The sequence below is a fragment of the Diceros bicornis genome, chromosome 12, assembly GCF_020826845.1.
Source record: "Diceros bicornis minor isolate mBicDic1 chromosome 12, mDicBic1.mat.cur, whole genome shotgun sequence".
NCBI classification, from domain to species: Eukaryota; Metazoa; Chordata; class Mammalia; order Perissodactyla; family Rhinocerotidae; genus Diceros; species Diceros bicornis.
The window spans coordinates 3,145,566-3,164,760 of NC_080751.1; the positions used below are offsets into that span (position 1 = coordinate 3,145,566).

Below are 19,195 nucleotides of genomic sequence, written 5' to 3' on the forward strand. Positions count from 1 at the left end.
TCATTTTGTCTCACGAGATTCTTTACAATCACTTTGCTATAATAAACTTTTAATTTTTTTTCATCAAAGGAAAATGTGAATCAGTGTGAAATGATTTTTTTTCTTATAATGGGTTCCAAATGTTAACTACCAAACTAATCGCTACAGGCTCACACACCTGTTTTATATTCCATTCTACAATTTACTAGGGCCTGGAGGCAAGTTTTAAAATTAGTGAAACCCAAGAAGCATTGTGAGTTATCTCCTAATTTATATCTAGATGAGGCAGACCTGTCTCTCCTCTCCATCACCTCACTTGCAGTTAAGGCTTAGCCATACACGAGGCTGGAACTGGGAAGAAGGAAGAGAGTAGGTCTGATGCAGAGCAGGGCTCCTCAAACTCCAGTGTGCACATACCTCACCAGAGGTCTAGTTAAATCTCATGTTGTAATTCCGTAGGTCTGCAGTGCGGCCTGAGATTCCGCACTTCTAACAAGTTCCCAGTTGATGCTGATGTTGCAACTTTGAGTAGCTAGAACGTAGAGATAAGAGAAAAGCTAAATCCTGCTCCTTTTGTGGGGTATGCAGGGAAATATCACGAAGGCAGGAATGAGAAGTTTAAAAGAAAAAAGCCTGTCCTTCTGGTCTCCATCTCCCTTCACTGGTGGCCAGATGGGCATTATGGAAGGTCAGACATGGAGTTAATCAGGGCTGGGTTCAACTCCTGATTTCAGGATCTACTGGCTCTGTGACCTTGAGCAAGGACCCCAACTTCTCTGAGCCTTCGTTTCCTTATGTGAAAATGGGAATAGCAAAACCTAGATCTTCATATCTTTTAGACTAATGACTATTACTTTTTAATGAAACATATTTACTATTTTAAAAAATTCAAGCAAGAAAATCACAAAGAAGTTCCAAAATCGCACCACTCTCAGGGTGATTTTGAGGGTTAAATGGACTAGCGTGTAAAGTAGCAGCTCAGAGCCTGGCAGAGGATGGGCGCTCAGCAGACGTCAGCCTGGTCCACCATCCACCTGTCACATGGAGAGGTGATCTCTGAGCTGCTGCTCTCCTCCAGCATCCACTATTTCTCAAGCAGCCAGCAGAGAAGAAGGCCTCCCAGCTAGAAGAGAACCCCTGTAGGGGAGCAAGGGTACTTCCTTGACAGACATACCCTCTCTTCTTTACTTCCCCCAGTGAGAGAAAGTATCAAAAAGACATGAAGTCTAAAAACCACTTTTTGGATTCCAGAAGAAAGATTCCGGGCTTAGCCGGGTGACCTTCAGCAGGTCTCATTTCTCTTCCTAGTCCCATTTTTCCAGTCCCCAAAAGAGGATATTAACTCCCATTTACACACACTTTGCAATTTTCAGAGAAGTTTTTAGCAATTCTCTATTGTTAAACCTTCGCAGCAACACTTTAGGATAGTTGTGATAACTATCCCCACAGGGATATTATTCTCATAGGGCCCCTGATGCCTGGCACTGCTCCCAGCACAGAGGCAGAGGAAGCCACCAAGCTCACCTGCTTTGCCTGCAGCCCTGAGTGGGCCCTGCCCCAGCCAGTGGGTCCCCACTCACTCCTTGCTCTGCGGCCCTGTCCTGGGTTATGTCATCTGTCAGAGTCAAGAGGGCTGGAAAGGCAGCTGCTGCTCAGCTCCTTGTATGGAAATAACCAGTTACTGGACAGATAAATGCAAAGAAAAGGCGCTGCAAGGTGGACAAGCCCTCCAAAAACACAGCCAGAGAGGCCTACACTAACAGTCCTGGCTTTTTGGGCTGCTTAAAAACTCTCAGCCTGCCAGGAGGTCTCCCCTCAAAATTCAAAGGGGAGGGGATGTGTCTTAAAGAACACCCCATCCCTCAACTCAAGTAACCAGAGAACTTCACAATATTTTAAATTCCTTCACTCCTTCCTTCCTTGTTCCTTCCACTCTCCCTTCCTTTCCCCCTTCCTTCCTTTCACAAGTATTTATTGGGCATCTTTACGTGCTCTGCATGGAGCTAGGTGACAGACGGCCTTAAGATAAACAAGAGGCAACCTTGCCTTCAAGCAGTCCCCAGGCTGGGCTGGAATATAAACACATGTCAGTAAGGTGAGGCATGCTATCCAGGAGTGCTGGTAACCTGCTGTAGGGTTCAAGGATGGAAGACCTAACTCCCACTGAGGTGGGGGAGGTGAGGAATTGGGAAAGGCAAACATCTAAGAGGGGAGGAGGCATTGTTCTGACCCTCTAAACATGGGCAGAGCTTGCACTCAAAGAATGTCAGGTACTTCCATGGAGGGTCACTGGCATGAGTCAAAGTTTCCATGGGGGTTAGGGCTGCATGTACGGGAGGCAAGAGTAGCTGCTGACGAGTTTGTAGGATGCACCATATTGGGAAATAATTTTGGAAAGATGACCAGACTAGGGAGGACCTGGAATCCAACTCTCGGTAGCACATCCTTATTCTTCAGGCAAAGGGGAGTCACTGAAGGCTTTTGCAGAGAGGAGAAACATGGCCAGAGTTGGTACACTCATTTTCTTTTCCCCATGCCATCTACCTAATGTCATTTTTAAATGGCTCATGTCAACCCTTGAGGGGCATCGCTGGATTCATGTTGGCACTATTACATACCTTGGCATAAGAAGTTAGGTGGTCCTGGTTCCTTAGATCAGGCCCAGAGATTGCCTATTTATTTTTAATATCTCTTTTATTAAAATAGTAATACTCAAGATTTTCTCTGCCACGATTCACATGACGAAGTTCACGCACTGCACTCAGACCTGTACACATTTTCCATGCTCTAGCTGCAATCAAACCCCACTTCCCATGCTCAGAACACATCTTCAGCTGCAAATGAGTAAAGATGACATCGTTACACAGAGAAGCTGGCATTTGAGCTAATCTATGTTTAAAAGGCAATTATTCCCAAACTTCTGCATTTAAGGATTATTTAGTAAAACTTAGTAATACAGCTCATAACAGATCATGTGACATATCAATATGTCTTGCCTCTGCAGCTGAAAGTATCAAATTAAAGACATATTTCTAAACCTACTGTGGTTATCTTCAACATCAAGTGCAAATGTTTAAGGCTGTAACCTGAATACTTTAACAAACAGTTATTCATTCATTTTCTGAACTAACTGTTCAGGAATTTCTCTAATCCCTTTATTAAATTATTTCCATTTATAGCATCATTTGTCCCCCACCACCCACCAGCTGTTATCAGATTAAAGGCCACACGTGTGTTTGTGCATATACCATGGCTAATCCTGGCATTCCTACCGGCCCACATCGAATTACACCAGCTTGAAGGCCAGCTGTCTCCGCTGGCCCTGAAGAAGCTCATAACTGGTTCAATTTTCAAAAAAGCGTGGCTGACAGTATTTTCTTTTAAAGTACTCTGCTTTTTCTCCTGTTCTTGTCTTTGTTTTTCCCTACCCACTTACTTAGACACAGTCACATGTCGCTTAACAACTGGAACACGTTCTGAGAAACGCATCGTAGGCAATTTCGTTGTTGTTCAAACGTCATATAGTGTGTTTACGCAAACCTAGATTGTGTAGTCTACTACACACCTAGGCCATATGATACTAATCTCATGGGACCACGGTCGTATATGCAGTCCATCATTGACTGAAACTTTGTTGTGTGGTGTAGGACTGCACATAATCTCCCGGGCACTTTCGCCTCCTTAAACAGAATCATTCAGGAGCTGGACCAGTTTTTATCTAAAGAACAATTTTAAAAAATCCACTATCCTTGCTCCTTCTTAACATCTTTTGTGATGAATTGAATTAATAGGAAATTTATACTACTGGTTGTGGTAGGCTGAATAATAGCCCCCCCAAAATGTCAACGTCCTAATCCCTGGAACCTGTGAATATGTTACTTTACATGGCAAAAGGGACTTTACAGATGTAATTAAGATTAAGGCCCTTGAGATGGGGAAGTAATCCTGAATAATGTGGGTGGGCCTAATATAATCACAAGGGTCTTTATAATAAGGAAGCAAGAGGTCAGAGGGGAAGATGATGCTACTCTGCTGGATTTAAAGATAGAGTCAGGGATGCAGGCAGCCTGCAGAAGCTAGAAAAGTCTAGGAAACCTAGCTCTGTGGAACAATTTTAGATCTCTGACTTCCAGGTGCGTAAGATAATAAATTTGTGTTGTTTAAGCTATTAAAATTTGTAGTAACTTGTTACAGCAGCAGTAAGAAACGAATACACTGGTTTGTTATTATAAGCACTTTTTTTCCTGTGTAACCACACGTACATTCCTGTTTCTTACCTGTGAGTTTCTGGATCTAACCATTCTCAGGCCCCAGCACCAGATTCTGATTCTTCTGAAATTGATGGATGGATACTGTTTCTTTTATTACAACGAAATACTATTAATTGGACTGACAAGAAAAAAGAAAATTAAGTCGGCAATATTGGGCCCACTTGTGGAGGGGGAGGCAGTGAGAGATGACGACTGGACGGGATCCCAGAAGTTTCAGTCCTGCCCTATGACTTACCCCTGTGTGACCTTGGGGAGGCCATTCACCTCACTAAGGCTCAGTTTCCCCATCTGTAAGAGAGGATTGAATAAATTCAATGGGTCTCAACCTTCTTCTGGGTTGGTCACCATTTTGAAAGTGATGAAAACTATGAACTTTCTCCAGAAATAAAAAGCATATATGCACATCCACACAAATGATCTTCCAATTATAGGTGTTTCGCTAGCTAAGGATCCACGGACCCAGGTTAGGAACCCATAGGCTAGATACACTCTAAATTCAAGATATCTGGGACTGTTAAAGAGGAATAATCAAATAGTATTTTTGGCTCCTAGAACTACCCACAAGCACCATTCTTGAGCCATTTCTTGAATTTGATGCTAAAATAAAATAATAATCAGAACAAGCTCCATTCCTATGTTAGCCTAGCACCCTCTCTTGCTGCACTGGAGTCCTCTGCATGTAGAAGAAATCATGCAACCTATAGAATCTCAGGCTGCATGAGATCTTCAGGGTCATATGACCCAATTCCCCTCTATTGCCTGACTCTGTGTATACATCATCTCTGCCATCTCTGCCAAGTTATCACCAAGAAATATACAACCTTGGAAACAGCCCTTTCCATCTCCAGACAGTACCAACAGCCTTGTTCTACCCATTAGGCAACAGAGGCTCAGTGTCAGGGGCATACAAGTTTGTAAGTGGCCCAGGAAAAAGTTTGGGACTGATAACACCTTTTAATAGTTCCAAAATTTTTTAAAACAAAAATGCAAAATGGAAATTAATAACAATTTCAAAAACAAAGTTATAAAAATCCATTCAGATGTGGTAAGCAAAAACTACATTTTGATGTATTGCAAGGTGGTGCCTCTAAAGGTAAGGGTGTCCAGCGCCTACTAAATTCTTAAATGGCTTGAGCTCTGACTAGCACTCCCCCCGACACCCCATTCTGACCTGAAATATGACTCTGTAACTTCTGCGCAAGGTGCCTGGTTCTCACTCATCTGTCAATTGAAAAAAAAAAACTTCAGAACCCCCTTTCTTGCAAATGACTGACAGTCCTAATTTGTAGATGGCTATTAGGAGAAGAAGTTCTCCAGTGTTGCTGTGAAACGCTTCAAATTCCTTCACCTGGTCAATTCTTCTGAATCTATTCCAGTTTGGCCCTGTATCTATTAATTGTGGGTATTGTTTGAAGATAATGATGGTGATGGTGATGGTGATGATGTGATTTTGTTCATATTGTGATCAATTGTGCACCGTGGATCTTTGTCCATGGGTCCACTGGGTTAATCAACTGATTGATTTACAGTTTGGAAAAGATGGAGGCTCTACTTCAGAGGGCTGAGGAGTCCTTCCAAGACCAAGCAGAGAAAAGATGAGGATCTAATCTCCTCGCTGCAGGCCTGAGTCACTCTTAAGACTAAAGCCCCTTATCTTCTCATTCCATTTGACATAAAATAAACTAAACAAGCTAAAAAAGGAAAATGAAAGAATGCAATGACAATAAGTAACTGGAATAAAAATAAACTAAAAGAAAAAGAAAGAAACAAAGCTTAGACATCATTTTAAAAGATACATGTAAGATAAAAAATGGATAGTTCTTAAAAATAAGATAAAAGAGAAACACGAAAAATTAAAGAATGGCAAAACTAATTGAGGACTATAAAAGAGTTGAAATCAAAAAGGCTAAGAAACCAAAACGATACAAAAGAATTCAAACAATTTAGAAGTCCTGAACACTAAGGAGTAAAAAACAAATGAGCTACACACATAATTTAAAAATGAGGGCATCAAGAGAAAATAGACAAATCACAAAAGAAGAAATGTAATGACCAATAAACATATTTTTTAAAAAACCTTTCACCTCCCTAATAATAAAAAAATTAAAAACAAAATAATACTAAAATAAGTTTTTATAGATTAAGTTGGAAAATACAAAAAAGTAAAAGATAGATTTCTGCGTTGGCCACAGTTGGGATGGGGAGGCAAATGCTATACTGCTATGGGAAAAAATTGGTATGATCCCCTTTGATGGAGTGATTGAGAAATCTATATCAAGAGCCTTAAAAATGTCTTTTGAATCCAAAATTTATACTTCTAGGAGTTTATCTTTAATAAATAATCAGAGATGTATGGAAAGATCTGCTAGGAAAAGTAGGAAACAATCTTGATACCCAAAATATGGCACTTGTAAAATTGATATACAACAGTCAACAAAAGGAATATTATACAGGCATTAAAAATGGTTTATAAGGACAATAATGTTTGGAAAGTTGCTCACAACATATTGTGAAGTAAAAAAAAACAAGTTACACAACACTTTCACTTTTGTGAAAGGAAAAAATGTATACATTACAGTGAATCTAAAATGTTGTCAATTATTAAATGCATCTTTTTTTGTGTGTGTGTGAGAAAGATCAGCCCTGAGCTAACATCCATACCAATCCTCCTCTTCTTGCTGAGGAAGACCGGCCCTGAGCTAACATCTATTGCCAATCTTCCTCCTTTTTTTTTCCCCCCATTTTTCTCCCCGAAGCCCCCGTAGACAGTTGTATGTCATAGTTGCACATCCCTCTAGTTGCTGCATGTGGGACGCCGCCTCAGCACGGCTGGACAAGCGGTGTGTCTGTGCGCGCCTGGGATCTGAACTGGGGCCGCCAGTAGCGGGGCGCGCGCACTTAACCGCTAAGCCACGGGCCGGCCCCTAAATGCATCATTTTTATTTACCGTTAAGAAACAATAAAAATGCTCCCTATTAAGTCATAATGAGCCATACATTGTAGGATACATCAGGATTTCAGAAATGTTAAAATCAAATATTATCCTAAAATTGACAAAATACTATACTGTGTCATATTCCTTTCATTGTAAAATAAACTCCCCCCCAACCCCCGTATTTTAGTATCTTGAATTTAGGGATGCGTCTTATGATCAAGGTATACATTTAATGTAGTATTTCTCCCACCACCCCCACCCCATCTACAAATCATCAGGATCAAGAAAATATTTTATATGCATAATATTTGCAAAAAATGATTGGAAGGATATACCAGAATGCTAATAGTAATTTTCTCTGAATGCTAAGAATTTTTATTTTCTTACTTTGATTTTTTTGTAATTTCTAAATTTTCTGAAATGAGCTAATATATAAATATTAGCTGAGATATATATATATCTGAACAAGACAGCATCATGGATTCCCAGATTAGCCCCACCTCGTGTAGAAGCAAGCAGGTCACTGGGGCTAAGGTATAGCAGAGTTCCCATTTGCTGTCCTTCCCAGGACTGGGAACCCTCAGAGCAGAGAGCAAGAGCGGCAGACAGCAACCTTTAATAGCTCGCCCACAACCCGTGGGGCCTCACCCACTTTAAAAGACCATGTCTGTGAAAGACAATTCCTTGGTAAGTTAGACTTACTCACCTACTTCACCTTCATCCCTTTCCAGCACCTAACCAAAACACCTAAAAGGGATGGCAAATAGGCTTCCCTTGAAATACTAGTAGTCATTGCCTGGAGCACCCTGGTAGAAAGGCCAAGTTGGAGTTCAAGATGAAAGAACTGCCTGATTGATTAGCCATGTCTGTCAGGGATCATGGTAGCCCAAGTGCTACATATTTGCCAGGCCTGAAAGGATTGTCTCAGCTTTATTCTTGCTCCTTTATTTTTAAACAGACCACCTGTTTTTCCAACCAGCAAAATTAAAGAGATCCTAACCAAACTAAGGACTATAGCATAAGGGCCTGGATAATTGCTGTTAATGCTAAGTCTATTCTAGCAAAGACACAATTCAAACTTGCAAGTCAGCATTACACAGTGAAGTATTATATTTTAAAGCTGAATATCACATCCATTATGATCCAATAATTCCACTCCTAGGATTCATACCTCATGTATCTGTTTACCTAGAGATAGAAACAAAAATGTCCATAGCAACCACTTGCTGAAGAACAGAAAAATAAATTGTGGTCCACACAACCATACAGAGAGTTTATTCATTTTATTAGCTACACAAAACCAAATGGGTGAATAATAAAACAAACATTTGAGTGAAAGAAACAAGTGCCATAAAACCACATATAATACTATACCTTTGTCTAAAAGATCAAGAACAAAACATAAAAATAAATTATATATTGTTTAGGAATGTGTACACATGTAATCAAACTATTATTCAAAAGGCAGGGGAATAAATAACATAAAATTCATAGTAGTAGTTACCTTTGGGGCAGGAAGGGGACAGATAGGGAAGATAGGGAAGATGAAACATTTTGGAATATTCTAGTGAAGTTGGATGGTGGTTTCATGGATGTTCATTTATTGTTATCACATACATATAGATTTATATGTATATCATATCATATATAGTTTGAAAGAATTAATTTTCATTTAATGCAGTGCTCAACTGAAAATAAAATCTTTCCTTGCGTTTGTGTTTGGAGGGTAGGGCAGTAAGCCCGGCTTGCAGTAACACGGATTAGAATGTGCCTCTTTTATAAAGTGACTTTTGTGGGTGACTCAGTCCTACCTCCCCCGTCAGGTTTCTCAACAATAGTAGCTTCATCTCACCAGGAGCCTAAAATGGGAGCGAGGACCGGTTGCCTCTCTGGGCTTGTCTCAGGTAACCCAAAGAAAGAGCAGCCCCCTCATCTTTGCAGTGAGAAGTGTGGGTAAATCACTTCTTAAAAGTATCTCTTTTGGATTTTTTTCAATCATTTTAAAGACTATTTACCACAGTCATCCTAATCTTTATTACTATTATAATAATAATATAACATTTTATGTAGCATTTTATCTGCAATGTACACAAGGTTATTTGTGTAGTTATTACTTCAAATGAATGATGAATTATTTATAGTAGCAAAAACATGTAAACAACCTAAATGTCCACTCATAAAGGAGTGGTAGGAGAGCATGCAGCTTTTAAATATGTTTATGAAGAGAGTACAGTGACACAGAAGACACCTAAATTATTAAATACAAAAAATGATAGTTTATATAAGATCCCACTTGTGTAGTACAAACAAATGAAACCTATGTTTTAAAACAAGATGGAAGGAAATCGACAACGTTAAGAGTGACTGTCCTCATGCGAAGATACATTTTTTCTTCCTAAGCTTTACTTTTATAATGGAAGGAAAACCCACTCAACTCCAAACATTCTTGAAAAGGAAACTGGCTTTTGGGGAATTGGAGGCACCAACGGAGGTGTTCTATACAAGGTGGCAACTTGGTGGCAGCACTAAGATCACTGTTCAGAGTTTCTGTGTTTCTAGCTTTTTATGTCTTAATTCTGAATCCAACTGACTCCTTAACTGCACTCACCTCCACTCCTGACACACACATAGGTAAGTTGATAAAGTAAGGCAAGCTCCCTCTAAAGAGCTATTACTGTCACCTGAGCCCCTTATCTTTCTCAGTTGGTAGTCAGCCATGTACCCATTCACGGCCTTTTCCTTGAAGGTCTTGGTAGGCAAGAAGAAAAGAGAATTTGAATGCTAATCAAATTATCTCTGAAAAGCAGTGCTCACTCTCAGGATGGTCAGTACAGTGAGCCAACCACAAAGCCTAGATGATGAGAGGTCGTCTTGATCCAGACCACATAAATGTCAAGCAGGTCATGCCAACTGTGGGCTCAGAGAACACTGTCATAATTTAATCACAGTGTAGGTTTTTTAAAAATAAAGATTTAACACTACAAGTCCAGTATGGACAGGGTTGTGGGGAAATGAGAACATGAATTTAATAGAGCCACTTTGGAGAACCCATTAAGACAGAAAACAGCCCAGCCTATGGCACAGCAATTCCTCTTGTAGCCATATATCCTAGAGAAGAATCTCACACGTGTACAAGTATTCATGGTCAAGAATTTTAATTGCAGAAATGTTTATTTTTACTAAAAATTGGAAACCATCAATTGTCTGTCAATAGGGGAATGGATAAATAAAATGTCATATATTTATAGGATGGAATATTTATAGCAGTTAAAATTGGTGATCCATATAGTATATGGATCAACATGGATAGATCTGCAGGTGGGTAAAAGAAACAGATCTTTGAGGATTTAAAAGAAGTATCTATAGGCTTATAGTTCCCATAAGGACAGATATCAAAAATATGTTGTTTAGTGAAAAGAGCAAGTTCTAGAGTGACATCTGAAGTATGATGCTGTTTCTGTAAAAAAAAAAAAAATACAGCTATACATTTTGATAAGTGTAGATATATATATGTAATAGTAAAAGAAGATTCTAGAAGGAAACACATTAAAATCATAACGCAGATTACCTCTGAGGAAAGACAGAGGGGACTGGGATTGGGGGTGGGAAAGGTAAAAAGAGGTTCCAGCTGCATTGGTGATATTCTAACTTTTCAAAGGTAAATGGGTTTCAGTGTTACTCGTGTATTTACAGCTACTTTTTTAAAGTCTCAGCCATTACTTTATCCGCTAGTATATGCATTATATCCAAGAAGCTAAAAACATGGAGCCTTCTGTGAGAAAACGTTTCCCACAGCACCACACCCACCTTCCACTCCTTGCCCTCCACCCTCACCACACACAGCACACATACTCAGCGACGCTCACTGCTGCGGTGAGAAAGTGCCCCCAAAGCCTGTGCTCACCTTTACAACCCTCCCAGGGACCAGAGCAAGTCACATTGGCAATGACTCCTTGCAGAAAAACTTACGCTAGAAAACAGTTAGCTGCCAGAAGGGCCATTTTGTTAAAAATGGTCACTTGGATTTTATCCCTTTTCCCGGTGATTTTGAGAGCAAAGCATTTTACAGTTTGGCACCAGCCAACCAACAGGAGAAAAGAAAGCAACTCTCCACATTTCATACCTGTCAAAAACCACTGCAGAATAAGCCCGCTCAGCAAAGATGACGTCCGCAGCCCAGAACTCCTTAGCGGCCTTCAGACCCCTGCCTTTGCCCTCAGAAGTGAAGACCTCCACGTTCTCCATTCTCTCTATGGTCATCGCACAGTCTTTCAGGCAGCACGGCAGATATTTAACACTGAGCCAAGTCTCTTGTCGTGGCTGCTATTTCAACACCTTCAGCATCCCAAAGAGCAAGCCTATAAACGGACAAGCACCTCCCCTTCCCTACCCCCTCTCGACACTGGGTCCTCACCTCCCCCTCCACCACTTTTCCTAGAGGCAGGGATGGGGCAGGCAAGGGCACGGTGATCTGGGAAGGGTCTCATTCATCATCCAGCAAAGCTGACAGAGCAGAAAATGACCATGGGCTGGTGTGGTTCTGGGATTGGGCCTGAACACTTCTGAAGAGTTTCTTTGCAAGAAGAATCTCAGTCCTGGATGGCAGTTGTGCTCAGCTGTAGTTGGAATAGGGAGCGCTTACTTGGTCAGTAGGGTATTTTTAGCAGCCAGATGCCTCTGTCAATCCAAAGCAGACAGCTGAAATGGTCCAAGAGAAGAGGTAAGGTGATGTGTGCTGCTCTGCAATCCTTCAGCAGTCAGGCTCGCACTTTGTCAAGTGAGATGGGCCCCTTGTCCCCCAGTTCCCTCTCCCATGGGTGGACTGTTCGCAGAGAGCAGCAGACGCTAAACTGACCCCTTTGGCATATTACATAACAGTACTATTTAGGCTCCAAGGGGCATTCCTCCTCTCCAACACTATCTGGGGCTCCCCCAGGACCCCACCCAGGGTATGGACGTCTGAGAGTTCCCTGCTCTTGGCATCACTGAGGATGCAGGTGTGCTGGAGGCAGACTGGTAGAGACAGAAGGCAGGCCTTGAAAATAAAAATCCCCATTTCTATCTTTGTATCAAATCTCCCTTAAACATGTATTTGTTGCCAGGAAAATACCAATGTGCTCTGTCCTTCTTCTTACCCAGGAGTGAGGACATTGGAGAGACAATTCTAAAATCCCCACCAAACTAAATGCCACCATTCTTCACGCCAGGCAGCTCTCACTGAAGCTGAAAAAACTCCTGCAGATCTGGAGCTCTGGCTTATCTTCCAAGCAACATTTTTAGTGTTGGGGATACATCTATTTACAAGAACCCGGTGCCCTGGATCTCTGTGAGTGTAGGAGTTCACAAGCACTGGCTTCTGGGCCAGATAGATCTGCATATGAATTCTGAGCCCACCACTATGACTTTGAATTAGAACCTGTAAAACAAGGGCGATCACTTCTACCTCCCTGGATTGCTGTAAGGGTCGAACGAGATAATAGGTATAAAGGACACAGCACATGCTTGGCACTTCATAAAGAACTCATTAAACGATAACTATTTTATTATATTTTATTTATTCTATCACATTATCTTCCCTGAACTATCAAGATGTGCTAGAAATTCTGTCTTCAACCAAACTGCATCTCCTAAAACTTCTCTGACTCTTGGAAGCAGATGGAAAATCCTTCGTCAGACTGTGTATCCTGATTTTTAGGTAAGAACACAAAGCCCCTAGAGCTGGAGAATATCTCGGTGACTTCTGATGTATCCCAAAGAGCAAAACAACTTAAGACATTTAAAGTTGGGTGCCCCCAAAAGTAAACATTACATGCTCCCAAGAAAAAAAAGGAGTTCTTTAATCCAGGTTAGCTTCAAATGAATGCCTGGACCCACAGTGCCTGGAAACTCAAGGCCTTGCAATAACCAGAGCCTTCCCTCAAGGGCCAGCAGCTCAGCCTGGCAGGGATTAGGCTGTTCTTCTCCAGACACTGTACCCCTGGAACAGGTCCAGTGAAAGCCAAGGTCAAGGAAGAAATCTACCTGCCCCAAGAACAGAAAGAGAGAGGGAGCATCAAGCCCAGTGCTTTAGTTATATTTGCGAGTCTCAACCTTATCAGACCAACAAGTATTACATTATTAACGTGTGGTGGACAGAATAATGGCCCCCAAAGATGTCCAGGTCCTAATCTCCAGACGTGTGAATGTTACCTTACATGGCAAAAGGGACTTTGTGAATGTGATTAAGTTAAGGATCTTGAGATGGGAAGATTACCCTGGATTATCTGAGTGGGCTCAAAGAAACCACAAGAATCCTTACTAGAGGAAGGCAGAGAGGTCAGAGTCAGAGAAGGAGATATGACAATGGAAGCAAGAGGGTAAGAGTCAGAGAGACACTTGAAGATGTTATATTGCTGGCTTTGAAGATGGAGGAAAGGGCCAAACTGTAAGATAATAAATTTGTGTTATTTTAAGCCACTAAGTTTGTGATAACATGTTATAGCAGCAATAGGAAGCTAACACATAAAGTACTATACTTATCTCTCATTATAGTAAATATTATATAACATCCCTTTTGCTACTCTGAAATGAAATTCATACATAATTCACTAGCTCATAACTAAAAAACATAAATTACTAACTCCTATGGTCTAAATGTTCACGTCCTCCCCAAAATTCCTATGTTGAAATCCTCATCCCCAAAGGTGATGGTATTAGTAGGTGAGGCCTTTGGAAGGTGCTTAAATTATGATGGTGGAATCCTCATGAATGGGATTAGTGCCTTATAGAAGACGCTCCAGAGAGATCACTAGGCCCTTCTCTGCCACCATGTGAGGATACAACAAGAAGTCTGCGACACAGAAAAGGGCCTTCATCAGACCGTGCTGGCACTGTGATCTAGGACTTCCAGCTTCCAGAAGTGTGAGAACTAAATTTCCGTTGTTTATAAGCTACCGAGTCTGTGGTATTTTGTTACTGCCTGAATGGTCTAAGACACTAACCTAACCTAATAAGGGAGAAATAAAATGAAAGTTAACTTATAATAAAATAATATATATGCACTGTAAATTAAATATGTCAGTGTGTTCACTATGCATATGCTTGGGCACAACTACTCTAGAAAACATGATAAAGTGGTCAGATGTTTGCTCCTCTCAGCAGAATCACTGTGCTAGTGAGAGCTGTAAATGTAGGTTGATTTGGGGGCACAGATACCACACAGGACATTGTTGTGTGTGATATGATTTTCTGAAACATCAAATAACTCTTAGTCAAGTTCTGATTGAAAGAAAGTATAATCTTCCTTCAGTTAACAAGTTGCATTTCTGAAAAACTTACAGTATATTAAAACTTTACAAAAACTATTTTATGATTACATATAAGACAGAGTTCTAGACTCAGATCATCATAAACAAGGTTTTCACATACCTGAAATGCACATCTGGATATTTGAGGCTGTGCGGGATGAGCAGAGATTCTTCAATGTATAAGGCTGTCCCTTGCTTTCTAGGACATCTAGCATCTCTGGTAAGGATCAATGAGACAGGGGATGGTGGCACTAATTATCAGGCTGGTGATGAGGATGGGGGCACAGAGCCCTGCTACACTGCAAATTAATAAAAATCCTATGTAAAAGTTTTTTGCCTGTCTGCCCTTGTTGCACACCCCCGCCTCCGTTTTTTTTTTCCACAGGTATCCAAATCCTTCTTGGTGGCCCTGGCCCTGCCCACAATATGCCAGTAGCACCCAACAATCATTGTGACAACCAAAAGTTCCCCCACATTTCTAAAATGCCCCCTAGGTGGTGGAACTGCCTCCATTGAGAACTGCTAGTCTTGACATCAAGAAAAGTACATCTAGAGCTTTGAAAGGATTTCTTATTGCCCTACTGGGGATGTTCAGCCAAAGAAGAAAAGATTCAGGAAGGACATGCGAGTTTTCTTCAATCTCAGACATTGAAGTATGGAAGTAGATTCATTCTGCATTTCCTGAGAGATCAAACTAGGGGCCAGAGTGGACATAACCATGTGACAACGTGGGTAGTGGTTAAGATCACAGACTTGTGGGGCCGGCCCAGTGGCATAAGTGGTTAAGTCTACGAGCTCTGCTGTGGCGGCCCGGGGTTTGCAGGTTCAGATCCCAGCTGCGCACCAATGTACCGCTTGTCAGGCCATGCTGTAGCAGGTGTCCCATATAAAGTGGAGGAAGACGGGCATGGATGTTAGCCCAGGGCCAGTCTTCCTCAGCAAAAACAGGAGGATTGGCAGATGTTAGCTCAGGACCAATCTTCTTCACACACAAAAAAAAAAGAAAGAAAGAAAAGATCATAGACTTGAGCTCTACAGACCTTCACAATAATGTTTCTGTAGCTGAGCCCTTTTCTGCTCCAAGAAGATGGAAACTTTTTCCATTGTTTATAATTTTAATAGCCATCCAGTCTATTTCCTTTGTGTGTATGGATAAAGGTGGTGAGAAAGGGAGAAAAACGGACACAGCTCAAGTCGAAGGACACCTAGTCAAGGAGAGAGGTCTGAGTTGGGAGATTCCAGACAAGAGGATGACAAGAAGGACCACTATAGCTCTATCTCCCTCTGTTTCAACTGAACTTCCCTCCCACCTCAGGCCCCACACACAGCCAAGAACATTTCTATGGTTAGCAAGTACTCCCACACCCGACAGAAGGTGTGAGGCAACTGTTGCAGGATATGCTAAGCAAGGCGAATGCCAGGTCCCCAGGCACACACCTTAAGGGTAGAAGAAGGTGACATGAAGAGGTCAGGACTGGGGGCTGCTTGGATAGATTTATCAGTGAATCATCACAAGACTTAGACGTGGGCTTCATGTATCCTCTTAATATAAACTCCACTTGTTAACCTGCGTCTTGGGTAGAATCTGTTCCTAGCTTCCATAATGCAGCCCCCAAATCTTTAACCATAGCCTGTATTCATATTATTGTCCTGAGCCTTTGAGCAAATAATCTGAGGCCTTGACAGAGTGATTGTATTCCTTTCAGTTGGGTATGTTGCAATTCAGGGAAGATATACAAATAAGTGTGAAGGTGAAGATGTAAATGAAACCCAGGGTAATGGTTTGTGATAAGTTTTGAATCACTGGGACAATTCATGTGCCTGTGTTGATACTTCGGCAGCCGATCTACCGAATCCAGGAAAAACTCCAATCGTCGCCTGTGTTGAAAGTCCCGCTAGCTGAACCACACACCCGCGGGGACCACCATCTAGTGGCAAATCAAGGGAGCTGCAAGATTTTAAATTGTTTCTAAGGCTTGATTTAGTAAAAGATAGCCCTTTACACCGAATTTGATCTCCTTTATATCTGGAGCTGAGGTTCATTTAGGCCAAGGGTCAGCAAGGCTTTGGGTCCATGAACTAAGAATAGTTTGTAACTTCTTTAATGGTTGGGGGGAAAATCAAAAGAAGAATATTTTGTGACACATGAAAATTATATGAAATTCAAATTTCAGTGACCATAAATAAAATTTTATGAGAAAACAGCTGTACTCATTTGTCTATTTATTTTCTGTGGCCTCTTTCACATTGCAACAACAGAGCTGAATATTTGCAACAAAGACCATATGGCCCACAAGCCAAAAAATATTTATTTTCTGGCCTTTTACAAAAAATATTTGCCAACCCCGCTTTAGACTAATAATAGCTTAATGCTTGTCAATGTTAAATAGGCCAGGAAGAGCTCCCTGCTTCCAAGTGCAGGGTTCACCGGCTGATTCATTTATTCATTTCATAATCACTGTGAGTGACAGAATCAAAGAAAAAGTTCTCGTGTACATCTAGCACTCACATTCCAGGATGACAGGAGCAGGTTGTCTCCTTAATAGTCCATTAAATCCTGTATAATTACATCATTGACAAAACCTCACACTGTCTCTGGTCTCTGTGTTCTTACTAAAATAGTATGCTTGCTTTCATCTTTCTTCCCTTGGCTCCAAGAAGTCCTTAGCTGCAAATTGCTTTCCTCCCAAGAATTCCTAAATTCACTCACTCCACATGCATTTATCAGCACAGTATCAAGCACTATGCTCAGTGCCCTGATACAAAGATGAATAAAATGTAGGCCCTGTCTTCAAGACATTGACCATTTAGAGGGGATTACAGAAGAGTGTGTAAAGAAGGTGAGAGAGATATAGGAGGCAAAGGGGAAAGGCTTCCAGAGGCCCAAAGGCCTGTCCTTCAGGCCCAAGGACACAACAGCATGAGCAGAGATGTGGAGATAAAGAAAAAGCACGACATGTGCTGTCATGTACAATCTGTTGAGTATCGAGGGAGCCTCAGAAGCACACGTATTATTTTTCTGCTTACCATTCTGGCACCAGACTATTGCCTTTTATGTCCTAGTGTTTCATACACATTCAAAAGCTACTCTAACAGCAAAAATAACTGTTTGAATGCTTGAAATTGTGTTTTACTTACATTACTTCATATGTTTTCACAACACCCTTTGAGGTGGGTGTTATCGAGGCCTCCTAGTTAAAAAGCAGTAGCATCTCCTAAGTATAACCCCCAGAGAAACTCTAACATGTATGCACAAGGAGACTGCACAAGAATGTCAAAGCAGCACTGCCTGTAAAAGCAAAAATGGAAAATAAACTCAATATCTATCCATAGGAGAATGGATAGCTCATGGCATATTCATATAATGGAATGTCATAGAGCTGTTAAAGTGAATGAATTAGAACCTCACATCTCAGCATGTGTTAATATAAAAAAATAACGGTGAGTGAAAAAACAAATTGCAAAGGAATAAACAGTATGTATAATAACATTTATGTAAAGTTTTAAATCACACAAAGCAATACTTCATGTTACTTAAGGATACGTACATATGTAGTAAAATTATAAAGAAACGTATGGGAATGAGAAATGCTGAATTCAGGATAGTGTTTATTTCTGCGGAGGAGTTCATTAGGAATTAGAAAGAGCACATTCCAGGAAGAGGGACCAGCATATACAATAAGTTGAGTTATGCAATAGCTTGATACTTACAGGAATCAGTAAATGTTTAATGTCGCTGAATCATAAAATGAAAGCAGAGTGGGGAGGTGAGAGCAATAGGAAGATAATGAGATCAGGGAGGTACACAGAAGCCAGGTAGAACTCACATTTGACTTCCTCAACAGACAGTGGAGAGCCAGTGATGACTTCTAGATAGAACTGTTTGGCAGCTATATGGAGAGTAGACTGGAGTTGTGAAGTCAGAAGAAGAATATTAGTTACACAGCTATTGCCATGGTTCTAACAAAGATGATGAGAACCTGAAATTAGACAACAGCAATGTGACAGGAAAGGAGAGGATACCCAAGAGAAACGCTAGCACAGTGCACCAGAAGACATGCCTATCAACAGGAAAGTGGGTGGAATATTGCACTCAACACCTATATACAACAGCTTGGATGAACCTCAACATGTTGAGTGAAAAAGTCCTAGAATACTGCATAGAGAAAGACATTAAATCTTATGAAATTCAAAAACAATCTAAACTTTATTTAGCCACACATGTACGTGATAAAGATATATATGTAAGGAAACGATGACTACAAACCAGAGTAATGATTTCTTTGGAAGATGAGGAATGAGATAATGAGGTGTACGTATGTGCGTGTGTACACGTATACATATGCATATATACATATATTAGGAGAGAGAGAAAAAGTCATTTTTCTCCGCGGAATGGAAGGCCTGAAGACAGGGCCGCCCTCACTACCGGGGCCGGAACTCACCTTCTCGGAGGCAGGGTCAGGCGTCCACAACTGCTGCCCCCCTCCCGGCCAACGCCGCCAGCCCGGTCATTTATAGACCACGGATGACAATGTATCATGACCAAGGATTTTGATTACTCTGTGTGTTAAATGCCCTAGCAAAGGAAAGAAAGATAAAGCAAGAGATGACGTATTTTCCAGATACTCTGGAGGTGGCATCCATAGATTTCCAGACTTTTTTTTCTAAGTTGGTTTTAGATTCATTTTCCTGAGGTGAGCGGCACCACGTGCCTTTTCTCT

At 41.1% G+C, this 19,195-nt stretch overlaps 1 protein-coding gene across 7 annotated transcripts in view; it reads right to left on the reverse strand.

The window, feature by feature from the left end:
- The window catches only part of SMYD1 (SET and MYND domain containing 1), a 47,798-nt gene extending 28,604 nt beyond the window's left edge, over nucleotides 1-19,194 (reverse strand). The window contains exons 1-6 of one of the 7 annotated variants that reach the window (XM_058550737.1): nucleotides 18,917-18,970; nucleotides 17,610-17,760; nucleotides 14,593-14,688; nucleotides 11,309-11,883; nucleotides 5,422-5,471; nucleotides 4,486-4,538 (exon numbers count right to left, since the gene is read on the reverse strand). In XM_058550737.1, coding sequence (XP_058406720.1) covers nucleotides 4,486-4,538 — 53 coding nt within the window. In that variant the 5' untranslated portion in view covers nucleotides 5,422-5,471; nucleotides 11,309-11,883; nucleotides 14,593-14,688; nucleotides 17,610-17,760; nucleotides 18,917-18,970. Of the gene's footprint in view, nucleotides 1-2,597; nucleotides 3,131-4,485; nucleotides 4,602-5,421; nucleotides 5,472-11,308; nucleotides 14,572-14,592; nucleotides 14,771-17,609; nucleotides 17,761-18,916 lie in introns of those variants that run through there. The other 6 variants (XM_058550735.1, XM_058550736.1, XM_058550734.1 and 3 more) reach the window with 6 other exon arrangements.
- Between the last annotated feature and the right edge of the window lies 1 nt (nucleotide 19,195).